This window comes from Xenopus laevis, chromosome 4L (genome assembly GCF_017654675.1).
Source record: "Xenopus laevis strain J_2021 chromosome 4L, Xenopus_laevis_v10.1, whole genome shotgun sequence".
NCBI lineage: Eukaryota > Metazoa > Chordata > Amphibia > Anura > Pipidae > Xenopus > Xenopus laevis.
The window spans coordinates 63,230,989-63,251,196 of NC_054377.1; the positions used below are offsets into that span (position 1 = coordinate 63,230,989).

A 20,208-nucleotide genomic window follows, 5' to 3' on the forward strand; every position below is an offset into this window, starting at 1 on the left:
GTACCTGTTGCACACTGCCATACACTGCAGCCTGTTCCATTCTTGTGATTATGACCTGAGGTTCTTTTGTATATTGCAGTAAAACATTCATATCCTTGTGCCAAAATGTCCCAGTAGCAACAATCTGTTGAGGTGCACATTCTCTGCTTTCTACTGCAACTGATCTCTTAAAAAGTTCCAAAATTTCAATTACCTAAAAGGAACCAGTTAGCAAAGTAAATACATGAAAAAAAAAAAAAAATGTATTAAAAGCATACAAATAAATAATTAAAGAGCAAGATTAAAAGAAAAACTGCTATCAATAAGTTTGATTGGGAATAGTCAGTGAATCAAACAATATTGGGACAGTTCTACAACACTGTGATTAAACGCAATTCTGAATACATAATTGTGTAGACCACACCACTGCAGAAAACTAGACTATAATACATAATATAACATACTACATTTTGTAAAAAGCAACTGATTAATGAGGTGGTCAGTGTCCTGGAATAGTCATGCATCATCCAACATATTTGCAGAATACTAGCAAAGTCCTGCACAGCCAATTAGTGGGCATCTTCCAAAATGGTTTCTATTTCCTGCCTTCTCTGGCTCCCAAAATAAGGCACTTCTAAATTAAGTGGGAAGAGAAGCACTTCAGACTAGGCAAAATACCATGCAGACTGAAAGGGGTCTGTCAAACGCCTGGGTGCAGGTTATATAATATACATCCAAATAGCAAAGAAACCGCACTCCAGGTCTTTTAAGGTGAAAAAATCAAATCATATTTATTTCGACGTTTTGGCTCCTAACTCAAGCCGGCTCGAGTTAGGAGCCGAAACGTTGAAATAAATATGATTTGATTTTTTCACCTTAAAAGACCTGGAGTATGGTTTCTTTGCTATTTGGATAAATATAAAAAAAAATATATATATATATATATATATATATATATATATATATATATATATATATATATATCTAGATCTCTCAAGACCTAAATAAAGGTCTTAGGAGCAGACCGAAACATTGGTCGATTTTTTAAAATAAACCAATAAATATGGAATTTTAACCTTTTGCATACAAACCCTGGTGTGCATCTTTTTCGTTGCTATTTGGATAATTTTGCCAGTAAAGATAGCACCCAGGTGTCGACCCAGTTAGAGATATATTATGACTGTGTGCGTTAAGGACTTTTGGATTGTATATGTCGCCGTAAAGCAATCCTTCTCTACCCTGCAGTTTAGCAGTTAACATGCCATGACATAAAAGCTGTTCATACAGAACCTTTTGGGAGAATTAGCTTTAGAGTTTTACAAATAACAGTGCATCTCATGTTATCGGCAAATGTCATCTTAAAAGTAGTGTATAAAAATATCTATTGTGTTTACGTAACATCAGGAGCAAATTTCGCAACACTTCTTATCACCTATAGCAACCAATCAGTATGTGGCATTTACTGGTAACCTGTTTAAAAGCAAGCATCTTATTGGTTGGCTATAGGTTACAGCTTCTGCACAAACTTTGTGCCTTTTGTTACATAAGGGGGAATGACTTGCAAAGCTTCATTTGAAACTTTTTGTAATACAGCCATTGGTCTCTGTTGCTAAGCTTCCTACAAGATTCTGTATTTCTGACATACATATAAAGCATCTGTTATGCTTATCAAAGAGTCTTGATATATAAGATAAGGAAAACTTAACATAGTCAGCTTTCTCCACTATTATTTTGAACTTACCTGTGATCCTGCTTTTAAAAAAAGAACATCTACTTCATCTAAAACAAGATGGCAAAGCCTTACTAGCAGCAGTCCCTTACACTTCAGATACCTAAGAAGACTATGTGGCGTGGTCACAATCACCTCACCTATGTATGAAAAGAAAATGGAAAAAAGTGCAAAAGTGACAATGTATTTAATGATTTTTTGCACAACACATTACATATAATGTGTATATATAGGCAGAAATACATATCTTATTTTTATATTATCTAAGTTTATAAATAATGATTTAAAACATGAAAGCAGTTAAATATAGCAAAGTGACTCAATTGTAAAACTGAGTGTAATATCAGTAGGAGTGTACACATTGCATGTAATCACAAAACTGAGTGAACATGTCAAAAAATGAGAATGGATGGACAGCACAACATGTCCATGGATGGAACACACAAAATAGAAATAATTAAAAAGTGGACTTTTTCTAAGACTGCGACCTTTGGTATAACTATAGAGGAAGCTTACTCCATCTGTAGAGAATCCAACCCAGTAGGAGGGCCCGGAATGGGAGAAGGTAAGTGGCCGAATAAAGGATGCAGTGCATTTTTTTTGTCGGGGCCTGTCACCCTGCATTTATGCCACTGACTGTTACACTCAACTAAAGTGTGAGTACAAATTACTGAAAAAATGTGAAAAAGAGGGCCCCAGCTATAACATCGGAGTCATCAAGCAATATTTAAAAATATATTTTAACACAGGGGTTGAATAATCAAAACTTACATCCTTTTCGAATAGTAAGATTTTCACTTTGTTCCTCTTTTAGCCCAACTAATATCAACATCGGATTAAGTGGTCTGGTATGTTTATTGTATTTTAAAAGTAGTTCATACACAATGTGAGCTTTCTTCCATCCAGAGCAAAGAATTGCTGCAAGAGGCTTAAACAGAAAGATAAGCATATATAAATCAAGCCATCATAAAGTAATTAATACAAATTAAATATTTCACCAAAATCCATATCTAATTGATCAGCTTATGGGACAAGTTTTGGTTCAGTCAACAACCTATTGCTAATGAGGCCTGATTCATGAAGATGTTAGCCAATTAACCCTTTTAGTGTGCACAGGTTTTATGTTTTTTCTGCAAACCCTATGAGCAAATGTAATGGTTTTGGTTGTGCTTATTCTACCTGTCATTCTCCAAGTGTTTTATATTAAGTCATTAATACTATGCCGGAGCACTTTAAACCTGCTGCACCATGTAAACAAGGTTAAAAAAAAAGGGAAACGCCCATCAAGTGTGGTATAGATTGTAAAATCTACAGTACTGGTATGCTGGTACTTTTACATCAGCAAAGTAAGTTTTACTATCCCAGGCACTTAAAAGGTGTTTAAAGCTAGCGTCATCCCTAATGAAGTAATGAATAGGAGTGGGCCCAAGTAGAAATTTGTGTAATAAATGTAGCAATAACAATACATTTGTAGACTTGCAGAACATTTGTTTTTATATGGGGTCAGTGACCCCCATTGGAAAGCAGGAGAGAGTCAGAAAAAGAAGGCAAATAATTCAAAAACTAAAACAAAAACCATTTGGTTGGGTGCTTAGAATGGGCCATTCTATAAAATATTACAAGTTAACTTAAAAATAAGCTACTCCTTTAAATAGCTAGATGTGATTGAATTAGGTTTTTTGAAACCATGAAGGTGGTAAAAGCTGCAAACAAATCTTTAAAAAAATGTGAGTCTTACCCCATTTCTAGTGGGCAGCAATTTGTACACTGCCGAAGCAAGGTGTAAAAATGAGAGTAAAGGAGGAATATAGTTCATAGGCTTCTTGCCATCAGGTGATATTACAATGGTATCAAATCCCTGTGCTACAGAAGGCCAGCTATAAGATTCGGTGAAACTTGGCCCGCAGTAACAATTTCTCACAAGCTCCTGTAAAAAAGTGGAAAGTTGTCTTTAAAACACACATAACACATACTACCATTCAATGTTTCTTTTAACTTCAGTCAGTAGGCTTGTATAGGTACAGATACGAAATAAACACTAAAATAAAAAACATGGTTAAATGTATATTGTATGCCTAACATCGATGAGGCATTTTCTAATGAACAGGATACAGTATGTTAGAGCAATTAATTACCTTTTTAAGATCAGAAGTTAGTGGTGTAAATTCAAGTGTACAACACTGTTCAACAGTTTTGCGCACAAAAATTGGATACTGTGGTGCATTGATTCTTGGTTTCTGAAAAAATAAAAAACAAAGGATGCATTGTTTTTGAAAACAAAGCAAGTATTGTTTCTAAACATTACACAATACAAAGCACCATGTCTTACTACAGGCAAGCAACATGTCAGTCACATTCATATCTACAAACCAATATATGCACAATTTTGTGTGTTTTTAGTATGTCCTCATTCTTTTAAGTTTACGACATAACACGCATGCATGAAATTCTCAAGTACCTGTATATTATCGTTTTCATCAGAAAGTTTTATAGGTTCTGGATTAACAATCTGCAGGAGTCTGGAATGAAACGTATACAGTGTTAAAAAAAGAATCATTCCTTCTAGCTCTAACCATCTACAGGTATTTACTGCATAATACTCTTTTGTACAATGTGTTTTAACCTGAGGTAAACATAAGAAATTATAATAAGGGTTGATTTACATTATAATATGAAACCAATAATCGGTGCAACCATCAGGATGGGTGGTAAAGATTGCAGTATTTCTGGTTATCTGAGGGTGCTTGTATCTGTTTTCAGCAAAACATGTTTTAAAATGCCTGTATTATCCTACAAAACTATTATTGCTTTTTTTCCCCCCGCACTTTATAAATATGGAGCAATGGATATATATATATCTATATATATATATATATAGATATATATATATATATTGAAAAGAGGGTCAGCACACTCTGTATGATTTAGGTGAAAAAAATTTGATTTATTCACACATCATCCGACGTTTCGGTCCCACATGGGGACCTTTCTCAAGGATGAAACGTGGGGACCGAAACTTCGGATGATGTGTGAATAAATCAACATTTTTTTTCACCTAAATCATACAGAGTGTGCTGACCCTCTTTTCAATATTGCTACAAACTTGGTCGTGCACCTCTGGCTTTGTCTATGACCGAGTGCAGGCACTGTCTGACATTATATATATATATATATATATATATATTATATATATATATATATATTATATAATATATATATATATATATTATATAATATATATATAATATATATATATATAATATATATATTATATATATATATATATATAATATATATATAATATATATATATATATATATATATATATATATATATATATATATATATATATATATATATATATATATATATATATATATATATATATATATATATATATATATATATATATATATAATATATATATATATATATACATGCACACATACATATATACACACATGCATACAGAACAAGATAATATGCTCCGTGAGGGGATGGGTGGATGCTGCTTCATGGTTGTTCATGTACTCCTTATACAGGTATAGGATCTATTATTTGGAAATCATTTTTAAAAACTAGAATTATTTGCGCACTTACACTTTTAAGGAAATGAAGCAATAATATTGGCACATATGCACTTTAATTTACTTAAATCAAGTTATTGCACCAGAGGCTTGCTTTTTGCACTTCCCTACAGATATGTTGAATTTACTTGGAGGATCTAGTAGAGTGGATCTATTTGGGGAGCTGCAAGTCATTACACCACAATACAGAGCTGAATGAACTTTCTTTTGCATGTAATTTAAGTATGTATGCTGAAAGATAAATATGCAACCAACATCATGTAAAGGCAAATTAATCTTACAAAAAGTGGGATTAAATCTGATTCCATTTCATTAATATAAAAAAATGAATGCTGCAAACTAAGCTATAGTAAACTGCGGAAATGTCAACACGATTCTGATCACATTATTTCCCTTTTGTCATTTTCAAAACAATGTAGTTGTGCTAATGACAAAAAGATAGTTTGGTAAACTTGACCTCAAAATAGTTCTGTAAATTTAGTCCATTCTTTCTGCCCAGGACACTGGCAATCTGCTGTCAAGTGTATCATTAATGCCTCTGGTAGATGTTTGCTCATGTTTGTACAGATTATGGCTTGTTTCATCCATATAGATAAAGCCATTGTTATATGTAATTTAAAAAAGTTTGTGAGACTAAGTAGTTAGACCCTCTTCAGGTAATGTAGCAAAACATCCAAGAGGTGAAAGATCTTCTTAGGATTTGGATAAAAGACTGAAAGTACCATTTCAAAATGACTGTAAAATTATGAAGATACCTTAGACCCAAAAGATATGATTTTTTTTGAACATGTTCTCTCATTTTTTTGCTGAGCAACAAAAAATATTTTGAATATATAGATGTAGCATTAAGGTTCCTTGCAAAGGGTCAAATACATGCTTATGTAAAGCTCAAAAAACAATGTCCAAATCCAACATTTCCTCCTATTTTTCTACACAATGTGCTCCCTTATCCTCTTAAATTTGTGTCTGTAGATATTATTGGAAGTAAGGTTGGAAATAAAGCAGTAGAATTGTTTTCCTTTTTGTCACCAGGATAGGTAACAGTGGTGTTTTATTGCATAGTAAACCGGTTGTTCACCTTAAAATTAACGTTTGGAATAATGTAGACAATTATATTCTGAGGCAATTTGCAATTGGTTTTAATTTCATATTATTTGTAGTTTTTGAATGATTTAGCTTTTAGTTTATCAGACCTCCAGTTTGGAATTTCAGAAGTATAAGAAGAACAAAGGTTTTTGGGCAAAGTCTTGGCAACCTTCCAGTTTTTCCTCTTGCAGAGTTGTAGTCTCTCATGCTAGAGGTTTTTCCAACTTTCCAGTTTTGACTCAATTTATAGGAGAATTGGAAGCCTGTAGCAGGATTCCCAATTTATCATTACATTTTATTATCCACTAGATGGTGCTCCAGTTCAGAACCAAAAAGATTTTCTCCCTCAAATTCTTATAGGCCACACATAGCTTATTCCTGCAGCAAAGATCGCCGTAGAGAGGACTCAAAGCAGTGTTAGCTATTGTCCACCAACTTTGCTGCACTTTTCAGCCAGGTAAAGAAATATATGGTGTTTACTAGGTTCCCATGGGCACAGTTTGGGATATTTGTGAGAGGGAGTTAGCACCAAATACTGTTATTTCCCATAAAATTAAACTCTAAACATATGTGAATAAAATAATCCACAAATTTAGGATTTTGAAAGAAGAACCTGCTGCGTTTTTCTTGAAGACGTTTCACCAGTCATCGGACTGGCTTTTTCAATTCAGAGACTCTAAGCAAATATTTAAAGGGGTGGTTCACCTTCAAACACCTAGTTGTTTTCAGACAGATCACCAGAAATAACTACTTTTTCCAATGACTTTCTATTTTCTATGTGTGAAGGTTTTTCTAATATTGAAGTGTAAAGTGTAATTTCTCTCCTTCTGAAGCAGCTCTGGGAGTGGGGGTCGCCAATCCTGTAAACGGTTCTAAATGAATACATTTAGTCAATACATTTCTTATCTTTGTCCCTGCTGAGCAGAATCCCTGAGTTTCATTACAGGCAGCTGTTATAGAATAGAATTTTTAGAGTAAAATAAAACATATTGGAACAATTCCAGAGGGGGCATTCTTGATGTGGAGAGCCTCTACACCTCCATCCCGCATGATGGGAGTGTGGAGGCTGTCCGCCTCGAGTTGACGCATGATGTATTGACGGATGGTGCCCAAAAAAACGTTATATTGCAGTGCCTACGTATGGTCCTGCAGAATAATTATGTCCTTTTTAAAAAAAAATTTTTTCTTCAGATTAGGGGGGCAGCAATGGTTTCTAACATGACCCCTTCCTATGCCAATATTTATATGAACAACTTTGAAGAATGTAATGTATACACCAATTAATTTTTCAGTAAGTATTGTTGGCATTGGGTTCGCTTCATTGACGATATTTTCGCAATATGGACTGGGCCACATTGGATTCTTGAGAAAATCAATAGTGCATCACCCCACATTAGGTTTAACCTTAATGTAAAAACTGACTCTCTCTTTTCTGGATACTCTAGTAATTTTGAGGGATGGTGTACATTGGTCAGATCTATACGTTAAGCAGACTGATAAAAATACTATGCTTCATTTCAAATCATTTCATCCATCGCATATTAAAAAATCATTACCCAAATCTCAATTTGCATGGGTAAAGCGTATTGTTTCTGACCAAAACACCCTCAAGGAGAGAATGGATGAGATGACTACTAAATTCCAAGAGAGAGGGTATAGGGTAGATATATAAAATGGCACTTTCCCCTGTTTAGCATGTAATTGTTGCTCCAATTGTCAACGTGGTGAAGTGATATATCATTCACACAAAGGTACCCCAATAAAAAGTAGGGGACATTTTACCTGTTCTTCCACATTTGTGATTTATGTGATTAAGTGCCCGTGTGGCTTGCAGTATGTGGGGCAAACGTCCCGCATGTTTAAAGAACGCATACGTGAACACAAGTCCACGATCAAAACCAAAAAGATAGAACAGGCTGTTGCCTATCACTTCGTGGAGAAAGGACATGGGGTCCAGCATTTAAAATATCAGGTGGTTGATGGGGTCGCTAAATTACATTGACGGGTGGATAGGCTAGAAGAACTACTTAAAAGGGAAGGCATGTGGATTCGTACATTAGGCACACTTACCCCCTTCTGGACTCAATAGAGTATGAATTGCACAAAATTTTTAGATAAAATATTTTATTGTATATAGCAATTTTAAGAGTTCTTGTAATATATTTTTCGTTACAGGCAATTGGATTGATGTATCATTGGACAGGTCCCAGTGACTTATCAAGATGGACTTGTTTGACACAATGTTTCATATTGATGTTGCAACAATGTATATATGTATTACTGTTTAAAGTGAATGCAGCTGTGTCTCTGATATTCTGATTAGCCACTAGATGGCAGTGTGATAGAAGATATAAAATGCTTTCACTAATTTGCATCCAGTAACTTGAAAAAAGGCGATTGAGAGCCTGAAACGTCTCTGCTGTTTTTCTGTCCTGAACCAAGCCCTTTTAAGAATAAATCTCATGTGTGGTGCTATCTATTCATCGAGCTGTTACAATTGATAAAATAGTTGCTAATACTCCAGAGATGCTGCTGAGAAATGAATCAATTAAATGTTGCAAAATTGTAACAGTTTAGAGTCTGCACCTGAATTACTGAGCTGCCAGACTCAAACACCAGAGACAAGAACATTAACCTTTAAACATAGATTTTGGTAAAAACTTAAAAAATTAATAAAATGTAAAGTAATTGAACAAAGTCTTTATTTCTGGGGACTAATCTAAAAACAACTGAATTGAAAAAAGTGTTTGGAAGGTGAAAAACCCCTTTAAAAACCTGTAAAAAATAAAAATGAAAACCAATTGAGATGGCCATTCTATGACATACTAAGAGTTAACTTAAAGGTAAACCACCCCTTTGAATGTACTTTGCCTTCTGAACAAAAGCTACATTGTAAACATGTAAATCTTACCATATACCCAGCGAATCCGCCCCTAGGCCTGCTCCGAGCGGTCCTATCGCCTGCCCGCACTACCACACGCTGGCGCAAAAGCACCAGCGTGCGAGCGCGGAAGCACTGGGGAGCACAGACGGCATGCCGTCCCCAAAAATGTGCCGCCCTAGGCCCGGGCGTATGTGGCCTCGCCACAAATCCGGGCCTGCATATACCCACTGTAACGGTTCTTTAAGAGGTGCTTAGTTTTGTGTTGCAAAATCAAACATGCCTTGTATGTAGGAAGCTTTTTTTGTCTACAGCAAAGTACAGTACACAGATGTCCTCATGGTTTCATGATATTGCTAGGTGCTCAGAATATATATGTGCTATTTACATGTTCTTGGTTTATATTTTAAATTAAAAAAAAACCTGCTGTATTACTGTAAACCACATCTACGGTGCAATAAAAAGTATTCTACCAAGCAGTATGTGATATTTGTTAGCCCGCTCCCCCAACTACTGGGGGGTTTCAGCAGTGCCAGGGAGGGCTAAGCCACAAAGAAGGTCAATTAAGGTGTTTCTTTGGGTAAAGGCCTATCTCCTGTCCTATATCTTATATATTAAACTATAGCTTGAAGACTGACACAAATCTAATTTCTTATATTTGCACCTGGGCTCAAACCAAATCCCAGGACATTTTCAGATGTACTAATATCTTAAGTGTTCAGTCAAACCAAATCTGAACCCTTAAAGTCAAGTTAGGTTACACCTCTGGACAACTTTACATCCCTACCAAAAATAAAAGGCCATGGGACATAGGGTTTATTCTGCATCTAACCCCTCCATTACTTTCAAATACGTGACAGCAGCTGAAAGTGCCACTTTTCGATTATCAGTTTTTAAGAAATAAGTGATGGACACATACAAAAAAAAAAAAGTTTGAATGGTGCTTTAAAATATCAACCGCTTCATGATTTTACAGATGAAAGGAAAAAAATACAAAAAAGTATTGACAGCTTATTTAAATTTAAAGAACAAACAAAAACAAATTTACTTGTCAAAGTCATGCTTTTCATTCCATGCCTGTTTTTCTTCAGATTTCTTTTCACAATGATTTCTAGGCAAAAAAGAAAAAAAAATAACATTTAAGCCTACTGGGAAGTATTGCCAGAAGTAGAAGGCTGCATTGAATGATAGCTGCAACAGAAATAACATGTAAAGCTCTGTCAAAAAATATGTACAAAAGAATAAAGTACTCTGCTTTTAAGGAATTGTAACTTTTCATCCCATTTAAAAGGCAATATATTTTTATCTTCCCTTTTATTCTCATGAGGAAACTTTGGAAAAATTAAGCACCACATGTTTACCACTGGGGATTTACATTTTCGACAGTAGGGAAGCATTTGGAGGAAATTAGTCTTATATTTAACTTGTTCTCCCTGCAAATTTCAATATATAGGATGTACCAATTGCCCTCTCGCATGAGAGAACATATTAATCATAGTGTTTCCAAGAATAAAGAAATACCTATGTTCGAACACTAACTTATGCTGTAATAATAATAATAATAATAATAATAATAATAATAATAATAATAATAATAATAATAATAATAGGGATGCACCGAATCCAGGATTCGATTCGGGATTCGGCCTTTTTCAGCAGGATTGCATATGCAAATTAGGGGCAGGGAGGGAAATCGCGCAACTTTTTGTCACAAAACAAGGAAGTAAAAAATGTTTCCCCTTTTCACCCCTAATTAGCATATGCAAATTAGGGTTTCGGATTCGGTATTCGGCCGAATCTTTTACCTTTTATAGAATCCAAAATAGTGGATTCGGTGCATACCTAGATAATAATGCCTCTTGCTTGAAGACACAAGTTGCTGATTAAACATCACCCTCTGATAGAGGGGGTTTACATAGAAGCTTGCTATGTGCAGAAGTTTAATGGATCTTCTTGCTAGGGGCACATCAGTCAGCCAGTTTAATACAAATTGCTACTTTCAATAAATTGTTATAGAAAATTACAAAATGTTTAATTTAGTACCACCTTGATACAATAGTGTTTTTATAGGAAATTAAATGGATACAGAAAGGATTCAGAATGTTTTGAAGGGGTTTATGTGATTGGTTTGTAATGGAATGACATTTCCATGTTTTTCCCTTTTAAAAGCGGATTTTAATATGATTTTTATATGAATATGTGTGCCTATCACTAAGTGCTGAAACACATCAGGCAATTTATTATATTTTTTTTAATGCAACAGAAATAAATTTAAGTTTTAACCTATAATCCAGTCCGGAGCGAGGCTGCCTGGAAATGTTGTTGTTGATGCGATTGTACTTGATGTGACTGGTTCAGGGCATATGCACAGGGGCCATTATATTAGCCAGTGAGTTCTTTCTAATTTTATCACCTAGCATATGCAGTATTCTTTAGAAACCATTGATGTATGAAGTCTGCAATTGATTGATTGCAAGAGACTCTGGATATTGACACCTCGGCCCTTAATGCCAATAGGTGAGTTCAGGACCACTGTTATAAATCACGGGGCCCCGTACAACACAATTTTCCGGGCCCCTGGGCCTCGCCCCCAAGCCCCACCCACTCCACATCACAGTTAAAAGACCACACAGACATCAGCGTTAAAAAAAGGTAACCCCACCCACACAAGTTATAAAAAGCTATTGGGGACCAGGGCCTCCCATAAGTTTTTTTTTAAAAACAAAAACATTGGTGCCAGGGCCCCCCTTACAAGTAAAAAAAAAAATTGGGGCCCCAAAGAATATTTTTTAAAAAAAAAAAAACCATTGTCACCAGGGGATTATAGAGTATTAAAATCATGCATTGGTGGCCAGGGGATTAAAAAAAAATTTAAAACACACACATAGGTGTTCAGAGGAATCAAACTCGTGGCTTCAGGACTTCAACTTGGCCTCCTTTGACTTTCGGTCTTTTTGCCGCTTCAGGACTTCAACTTTGGCTGTTTCCATGACTTTGGCTCTTTTTGCCGCTTCGGGACTTTGGCTATTTTCATGGCTTCGGGTCTTTTTGCCGCTTCAGAACTTTCGCCATTTCTGCTGTCGGGACTTCAGAAGGAGACGGCACTGTTTTGCCGCGGTCAAGGGGGGCCCGGCTCTTTCGAAAAGTTCAGCACTACCGGGCCCTTCAGGCCCAGTACACTTTTACCCCCTGTGCTCCCCTGATGGCGGCCCAGGGTGAGTTTGGATCTAAATGATATTATGCAAACAATTGTTTCATTACAGGTTGAGCCAAGTTACCGCTGAGTCTGGGGTTTATACATCCAGGCTCTCTTACTAAATCGGTTAGTGCAGCCCTTTATTCAGAGCTGTGCTTTCTCTCTCTCTAAGTGACTATTACAATTCAAACTACTTCTACTAGAAGAGCGTTTAATACCTGGACTCCATTTCTGTTGTCTTCTCATTTATTGGAGGACCTGAGGAAGAACAAAGAAGAATGCAATTACTCTAATTTGTAATGCTTATTACCAAATTGTAAACTGACAAACATTTTTATATGGTACAATATCTTGTGTTAAAGTGGACCTGTTATCCAGGCATAAAAAGCTGTACAATAAATGTTCTTTTCAAATCAAACATGAAACCTAAATTATTTTTTTATTTATTTAAGTATTCATAGCTGTTGTAAACGCATTTAAAAATCTCAGCCGACAATCAAATATTTTCTGCCCCTCTTCCTATGCCTTAGGCATAGAGGCGGGGCAGGCAATTACTTTCATTTTCCATTCAGCACTTACTAGATGTAACTGCACTCCCCACATTCCCCATGTTCTCTTCACCATGTAATTGTGTAACCAGTGCATGTGGATGGACATCAAGTCCCCCATTCTGGTGCACAAACAAGATTTTGAGATGGTGCAAGGCTTGTCTAAATAACTGTCCACAAAATGGCTCCTGTCTGCTTGCTATAATTTTTAATTACCAGACAGAAGGAAACTAGTTTCAAATAATTTTTACAGTGTAATTAAAGTTTATTTTGCCTTTACTAACATGATAAAAAAGGATTTGGAATTCATTTTGGGTGATGGGTCCCCTGTAATAAATGAAATATATAAAATAATGGATGGAAGAAAGTCCTGCTTCTATTATCCCTACCTGCATGAAATATTGGCATCTTTTTTGTTTTGTAGATCTCAGGCCAAAGCATTTGTGCAGGATTATCCACTTCCTTGTATGGCTGCACATCTTGAAGACTTGTGGGCATAATTTTTTCACAAGATTTTACATCAGAACAGAAACAAGCAAAGCTTTTTGCCACTAGCTCATCATTAACACACACCTTGGAGAGAAATAATTAACATTATTTTAAGCACATATTAAAATAAAATTAATATTTTAAATTAGATAAATTAAAATATATTATGATTACCGTCACTTCTGTAGTTGTGATGTAAAGATATACACTCAAAACATTGTTTTCTACAGAGAATACTTTTGCTTCAGCATGAACAGACTCTAGAAAATAGAAAAATGTCTTTGCACATAGTTCTAATTATAGTTACTATAAAAGCAGATAGACAGCAATGCACATAAAGAGAAATGGACACAATATTGGTCATTTACAATTCCCTTAGAAATTTCTTTTGGGAAGTCAAAGAAACAAACAGCTGGCAAATATATAAAAACTCCAGTGTTTACTGTGTCAAACAAAATGAACACAACCATCATCAAGTGGAAAGGGGCCCTCTATTTTTAGACAACGGAGAGAATATATGTGTCTATTCCCAATGTAAATTTTCTTTGCAGATGTTGCTGCTGTTCAACACCATGTAATAAGCATTAAAGCAATTCCCAGCATTCTATTGCAGTTGAAAATTGTTGCAAAGTTACATTATTTGACATCCCTTATCCAAGGGGAAGTTTTCCATGATGCAGATATAAAACACTTCCATTTTTGTTTTATGTACTCTTATAAAAACTGCATATACTAGTAGTGATATATAGATTTTAGGAAAAAAATAAGTTCCTTACCCGTAAGAAGATGTTTAAAATACTCAACAGCAGCAGTGTCCCATTTTTCTGCAATTCTAACATAACACAGACAAAAGGAAAATATGACTGGAAGGCACAGAAAAATACTCCATGAATGACTATTCTGCACATGAATGAACTATCTGAAAACCGGACTAAACAACAATAAATTAATGAAATATAAGTCTTGTTCCATTTGGTCTTAATTCAGCAGTCCTGTGGGTACAGAGGAAGTGTTATCAAACAATTTGTTAGACCAGAGTAACTGTGTCTGCTAAGCTATTCCTTTTATAAAAGTACTATATGTACCTTCTATTAGCATATGATTTCAAAAAATATCAGAAATTAGCCAGCCTTTCACTTTCTACAACTATTTAGTCTAAGATGTGCATATGCATAATATTAAGATCAGTCACACACAGCATAATGTGGTGCAGAGACATCTGTATTAGAACTCAAAATGTACATATTTGGACCCTCCCATGAGAACTGAAAATATTCTGCATCTAATAAAAGTATAAAAGTTAAGGTTTAAAAACAAATTCACTTAGTATGTACATTTGAAAGACTAAACAACATTAATTTTTTCACTGATTGAAAATGCATCTGTTACCCAAATTCTGCTTTATCTCCACAAATATCGACACACAAAGATACTGGCTGAATTTGGTGAAGTTTAAACTTCTTTGCACGGAAAGGAAGGCGATGACAAGCTTCAACGGGAAGACGAATGCTGCAATACAGAACAATTTTTCAGCATTTTAGTCACTTAGTATCATAATGTTATGCAGTGTTTATCGAACATCTGATAATCTACTGTTATTTTACCTGCACTTTGGGAACAAACATTAATACACACCCATATATTATAGTCTTGATAAAGGTCTGAAACTTTAATTTTGCACAATAAAAGGATTTTTTAATTCTTTAAGCAATTCCTGCAAGTCGCAACATGGTGGCTAGACATCTACATACTGGTATAAGTATAAAAATTAAACATCGAAACACACATGTTCACTTACACATGTGGGCTTAACTATATGGGTAAGATTCAAAATATTCTCAGGGAGCAGATGGGTAATAATGGATCAGATCTTAGAGCAGCTTTGGCTGATGGTAAGATAGACATCCTTCTTTATAATCATTATTGGAAAAATGTCATACTTCACCTATCTTTTGTTTTATAGACATTGATTTGGTGGTAGAACCTAAAAAAGGGGGCAACTGGTCAAAGCTGTTATTACAAAGAGAGACCTATTTGATTTAGACTTTAAAAACTGTCGCACCAAGGGGCCTTAAAGGAGAACGGAACCCCCTGGGTGCAAAACCCCTCCCCCCTCCCCTGTGTTGCCCCCCCTCCCCCCTGGCCTACCTGTCCCCCTGGGCAAATGCCCCTAACTTGTTACTCGGGGAGATTAGTCGTCCGGCGACAAATCTCCTCTGCTTCGGGGCAACTAATCTCCCCCACCGGCTAGAATGAAAATCGCCGGTGGGATGGCACTCGGAGCGATTAGTTTTTCGAGGTCACCCAAAGTTTCCTTGAGAGAAAACGAAGCGCTCCGATTGCCATGCCGCCAGCGATTTTCATTCTAGCCGGCAGTAAGGCAGTTCGGGTAGGTCATCGGGAGACTAATCTCCCAGTGTGTCTCTGCCCAAAAGGGTCGTGGTTGCTTTGGGCTGGTACAGAATCACAGAACATCATGTACAACAATTCTAGCTACTTCTTTAGTTAGGCTTTAGTTCTCATTTAAATAAAGGTTATTTCTCCTGTTTAAGTCCCTGTGTGCAACAGCATTATGAGTATGTGCTCATAAATTTCTACGGATAGATAGATACACACAATGAAGAATAAAATTAAATCTTTTAACTCACTTATTACTTATGTATGCAACTGAAACACAGAGGAAAAAATCCTGTGCGTAAGGGCCCCTTATAAAAAGCCAATAAGTAACAGAAAAAAAATATAAAAAGATATTTAGCTTACTTTTTCTTTTTGACAGGCCAGTATATGGCATGATCAACTAGGAAGCACTCCACAAGGTTGTCTTCTGCACTACATGCAGGTGCATTTAAGATGGCTCGGCACCAACTTTTAAGTTCTTCGCAAAATATCATGCAAAACTACATTTTGTAAAGCAAAAAACAGAAAAGTTGCTTAAATGCCTACATTTTAATCAAAGTTAAATCTCCTATTTTTTCATGTGTGTGAATAATAGCATTGATTAAGATGCCTAATAAATGCAAATATACCAACACCTTTCCACTGAAAAGGAAAAACAAATTATTATACAAGTTCTGGTTGCTGCAGCAGGCAGAAATGTAGATGGTGGTCAATTTCATATTTCTTATTAAATATTATACTACTGGATACTGAATCATAAACCAAACATTCCAAATGAAACTGGCAACATGATTAATTCTAAAAGCAATAGCAAATAATGTTTTATTATTAAAGGGGAACTGCCACTGAACTGAAAATTAATTAGAGACAACTTTCAGGTAAACAAAACTATCATTTCAGAAAGGTGGAATTTAATGGATAATTCTAATTTCCATAATATGAATCTCATTTTAATTTTTGTAATAGTTACAAAATGCATATATACTGTCAGCTATCATACTATTCCAAGCAATGTTTTACATAAACAAATAGAAAAACTATGAACTGAAGGATTTTTTAAGCATGAATGCATTGACCCTCGAATGGACTTTATGTGCAGACGATAACCATATGAATGAATGGATTTTTGTTGTTTGTCAACCAAGAAGGTAAATGTTTGGGCAACAAAATGTGTGGAATCACCCATAGTGATTACTCTTTGAAGGAAGTGCTACTAATCTCCCTAACCTTGCAATCTTTTTTTATTTATGCGATTTTCAAAATTGCAATATCCAAAATATGCAACTGCGTGTAATTTCTCCAGCATGCAGCATTAGTGTATCAACAGTAATATGAGAAAAATGTCCGTTAATCCAAATGAACAAAACATTTTCCTTTTTGTTTAAATCTCTTATTTTTCTACAGAACCTTTATTTTCCTTTCATCACCAATTCAGCAGCAAGTGGCTGCGTTTTCATTTAGATGATCAATTTTCAAGATAGACTTATAGATAATACCATCATATCCAAACTGTTAACTGTTCCTTCTTTCCCCAATTTGCATTGACATAGTTCCCAGCAGCCCCAGTACAAGGGGCTCAGATAAGTACAATGTAGCATCAGACAGATGAATCCAAATGTTTGGTTTCAATATTAAAAGATAACTACATTTGTTAACTTTTATATGCATTATTCTGCTATAATATTTTACTTTTTATGGACAACAACAATATGGGACAAAAATGTTAAATGGGTGGTTCACCTTTAAGGTAACTTTTAGTATGTTATAGAAAGGTCAATTCTAAGCAACTTTTCAGTTGGTTTTTATAATTTATTTTTATAGTTTTACAATTATTTGCCTTTTTCTTCTGACTCTTTGCAGCTTTCAAACGGGCGTCGCTGACCCCTTTTAAAAAGCAAATGCTCTGTAAGGCTACAAATGTATTGTTATTGCTATTTTTTTTTTTTATTACTCATCTTTCTATTCAGGCCCACTCTTATTCAGATCCCAGTCTCTTATGCAAATCAATGCATGGTTGCTAGGGTAATTTGGACACTAGCTACCAGATGTCCTAACATGCAAATTAAAGAGCTGCTGAATAAAAAGCTAAATAACTCAAAAACCTTAACTAATAAAAAATGAAAACCAATTGCAATTGCTCTCAGAATATCACTCTCTACATCATACTAAAAGTTCTCAAAGGCGAACAATCCCTTTAATTTCTATTATTGCATAAGCCTCTGTTTTTTGTGTCCTTATAAATGATTATATATTTTTAACAATCTTTGTTTTTGACTTTTGGGAATCTCTCTTTATTTTTCAATTAGCAGTACACACCCTTAGACTGGGGTGAATTTTGAGACCCTTCCTCTACTTTTTGGTTTGAATGTATATATATTTAGTATGGTGCCCTTACTTTTGCACTGCTCTTTATCCGGTTTTGCCTTTGGCTACCTTGTTATACAGCATATGGCGACTGCATGTGGCAACCGAAAGTAAAATAACATGTATTTTAAGATGCATTTCATGTATTTATGGGTGTATAGCACTTTGCTTTGGAGTCTTCTTCATCTGCAAACGTGTGTTGTGACCACATTTGAAAGGAAAATGTGCAATACCTCTCCGACTGACAAACAAGCTGGCTTTATTTCCTCCACATTTCTGTAGTACTTTGCGTAAAGGCAATTAAGTTCGTCATACATCTGCTCATATTCGACTTTTTCCTTCACATCTTGCCCATTGCTTTTTAATATTTCACACCAAAAGCAGCTGGGGTCCTGAATCTTTAAGACAAGTAAAGAGATGTAACACTTACAAAGGATAGGTTGACAGAGAATTGAATAACTAGTGTTACTAGAGAGAAGCAGCCACGACTTGATACACACCTGTCATCACACAAGGCCTGGCTCTTGAAAGAGATTCACATAATAGAGAGCCTGGTCTGATTTAAATTGACAGCAACAATGGCGTTAAGATATTTACCTGCAATACCGCCACTTCATACATTTTTGACGCAAATGATCCTGTAACATAAGAGTAAGGCATAAAAAAGCAATACCATACTGTCCGACTTTTACTATGACAGGCCGCAGTCCAGGATATCTACTTACGTCTCCCGCAAAGCTGTTACTCACGCTCTTGTCTTACAGAAGACCCCACCACCAAATCTCATCACGCGAGACTGTTGCGCCACCACTACGCGGAGCACAATGACGCGTCACGTTGTTGCTTTGTGGGCAAACGCAGCATTATACAACAGGAAGTCTCTATTAATTGGCGGAAAAGTGCGCCCAAGATCACCTTTATCCCTGCTCGGGCCTCGTACTTTTTTTTTCTGAGGGGAAAAAAAGTCTGTTTCATAATGGTTGTTCGCCTTGCCCTCGGTTACTGTACCGCAGCTCCCAGTATTTCATTTTTGCTCAGAGCTCCAACTTGTCCAAGGAAACTGATAAATTACATGTATTTCCTCATTGCCAAAAGTACCTGCTGCCACCAGAGCCTCTTCTTCTCTAAATCTGACGGGAAAGGAAACAGTTTTTGTGCAAACTAGGGAAATGTTAGGTTTATTTGTACTTTGAGTTAATTTAGGCGAATTTAGGCGAAGGCAATGGGTTAAATCCACCAAAAGTAATGGAGTTTTTCTGCTCTTTATTTTTTTATTGTGTTGGCGTTGGTGGCATTTGAAGATGTAGTATTTTTGTACAAGCAAAGGGCAGATTTGGGGAAAGAACGTAGGCTAATATAGGTAAAGACAATGGATGAAATTAAGTAAAAGTAATCTTTTCCTTTTTTTGTTTCGTATAGGGATGCACTGAATCCAGGATTTGGTTCCGGATTCGGCCCGGGTGAACCAAATCCTAATTTGCATATGCAAATTGGGGGCGGGGAGGGAAATTGTGTGACTTTTTGGCACAAAACAAGGAAGTAAAAAATGTTTTCTGGTATTCGGCCGAATCGGGGGTGCAGCTGAATCCGAAATAGTGGATTCGGTGCATCCATATCCTCTGGTCCTAACTCCAAAGTGTTCCAGTTCCCTGTCAGTTTTCACACCTGAAAGTTCCAGGGCCCAAAAGGGTGTCGTTATTTATGTGAACACTAAGTAGGGTTGTCACCTGTCCGGTTTTGAACTGGACAGACAGTTTTTTAGGGGACTGGCTTGTTTTTTAAAACAATCACGTTGCAGGCGTGATGTCAAAGCCATGCCCCAATGTCACTGGACACACCACCAACAACCTGCCATCTGACAGCAAAGAATAGACCTTCTAATGTCTCCGGCCTGTCCCTTTGTCCGGAATTTTATACCAGAAAAGGTGGCAACTACGAGATCATTTTTTCAC

General features: G+C 35.8%; 1 protein-coding gene across 1 annotated transcript; it reads right to left on the minus strand.

The window, feature by feature from the left end:
- Positions 1-10,189: 10,189 nt before the first annotated feature.
- Positions 10,190-19,074, minus strand: tdrd12.L (tudor domain containing 12 L homeolog). Its single transcript, NM_001092550.1, has 10 exons — positions 18,982-19,074; positions 18,854-18,894; positions 18,490-18,654; positions 16,256-16,392; positions 14,885-15,004; positions 14,272-14,327; positions 13,670-13,755; positions 13,396-13,579; positions 12,677-12,716; positions 10,190-10,373 (listed from the first exon to the last, which is right to left on the minus strand). Exons 2-10 carry the CDS (start codon positions 18,875-18,877, stop codon positions 10,307-10,309), a joined length of 879 nt encoding a protein of 292 aa, NP_001086019.1. The 5' UTR covers positions 18,878-18,894; positions 18,982-19,074; the 3' UTR covers positions 10,190-10,306.
- Between the last annotated feature and the right edge of the window lie 1,134 nt (positions 19,075-20,208).

Excerpts from the sequence above, each read along its gene's own strand:
- tdrd12.L (NM_001092550.1), bottom strand. The coding sequence starts at position 18,877 with ATGTATGAAGTGGCGGTATTGCAG. Across the intron at positions 16,393-18,489 it reads CTTGTTTGTCAGTCGGAGAG|TTTTGCATGATATTTTGCGA; the intron begins GTATTGCACATT and ends TACAAAATGTAG. Across the intron at positions 10,374-12,676 it reads ACAACAGAAATGGAGTCCAG|AAATCATTGTGAAAAGAAAT; the intron begins GTATTAAACGCT and ends TTTTTTGCCTAG.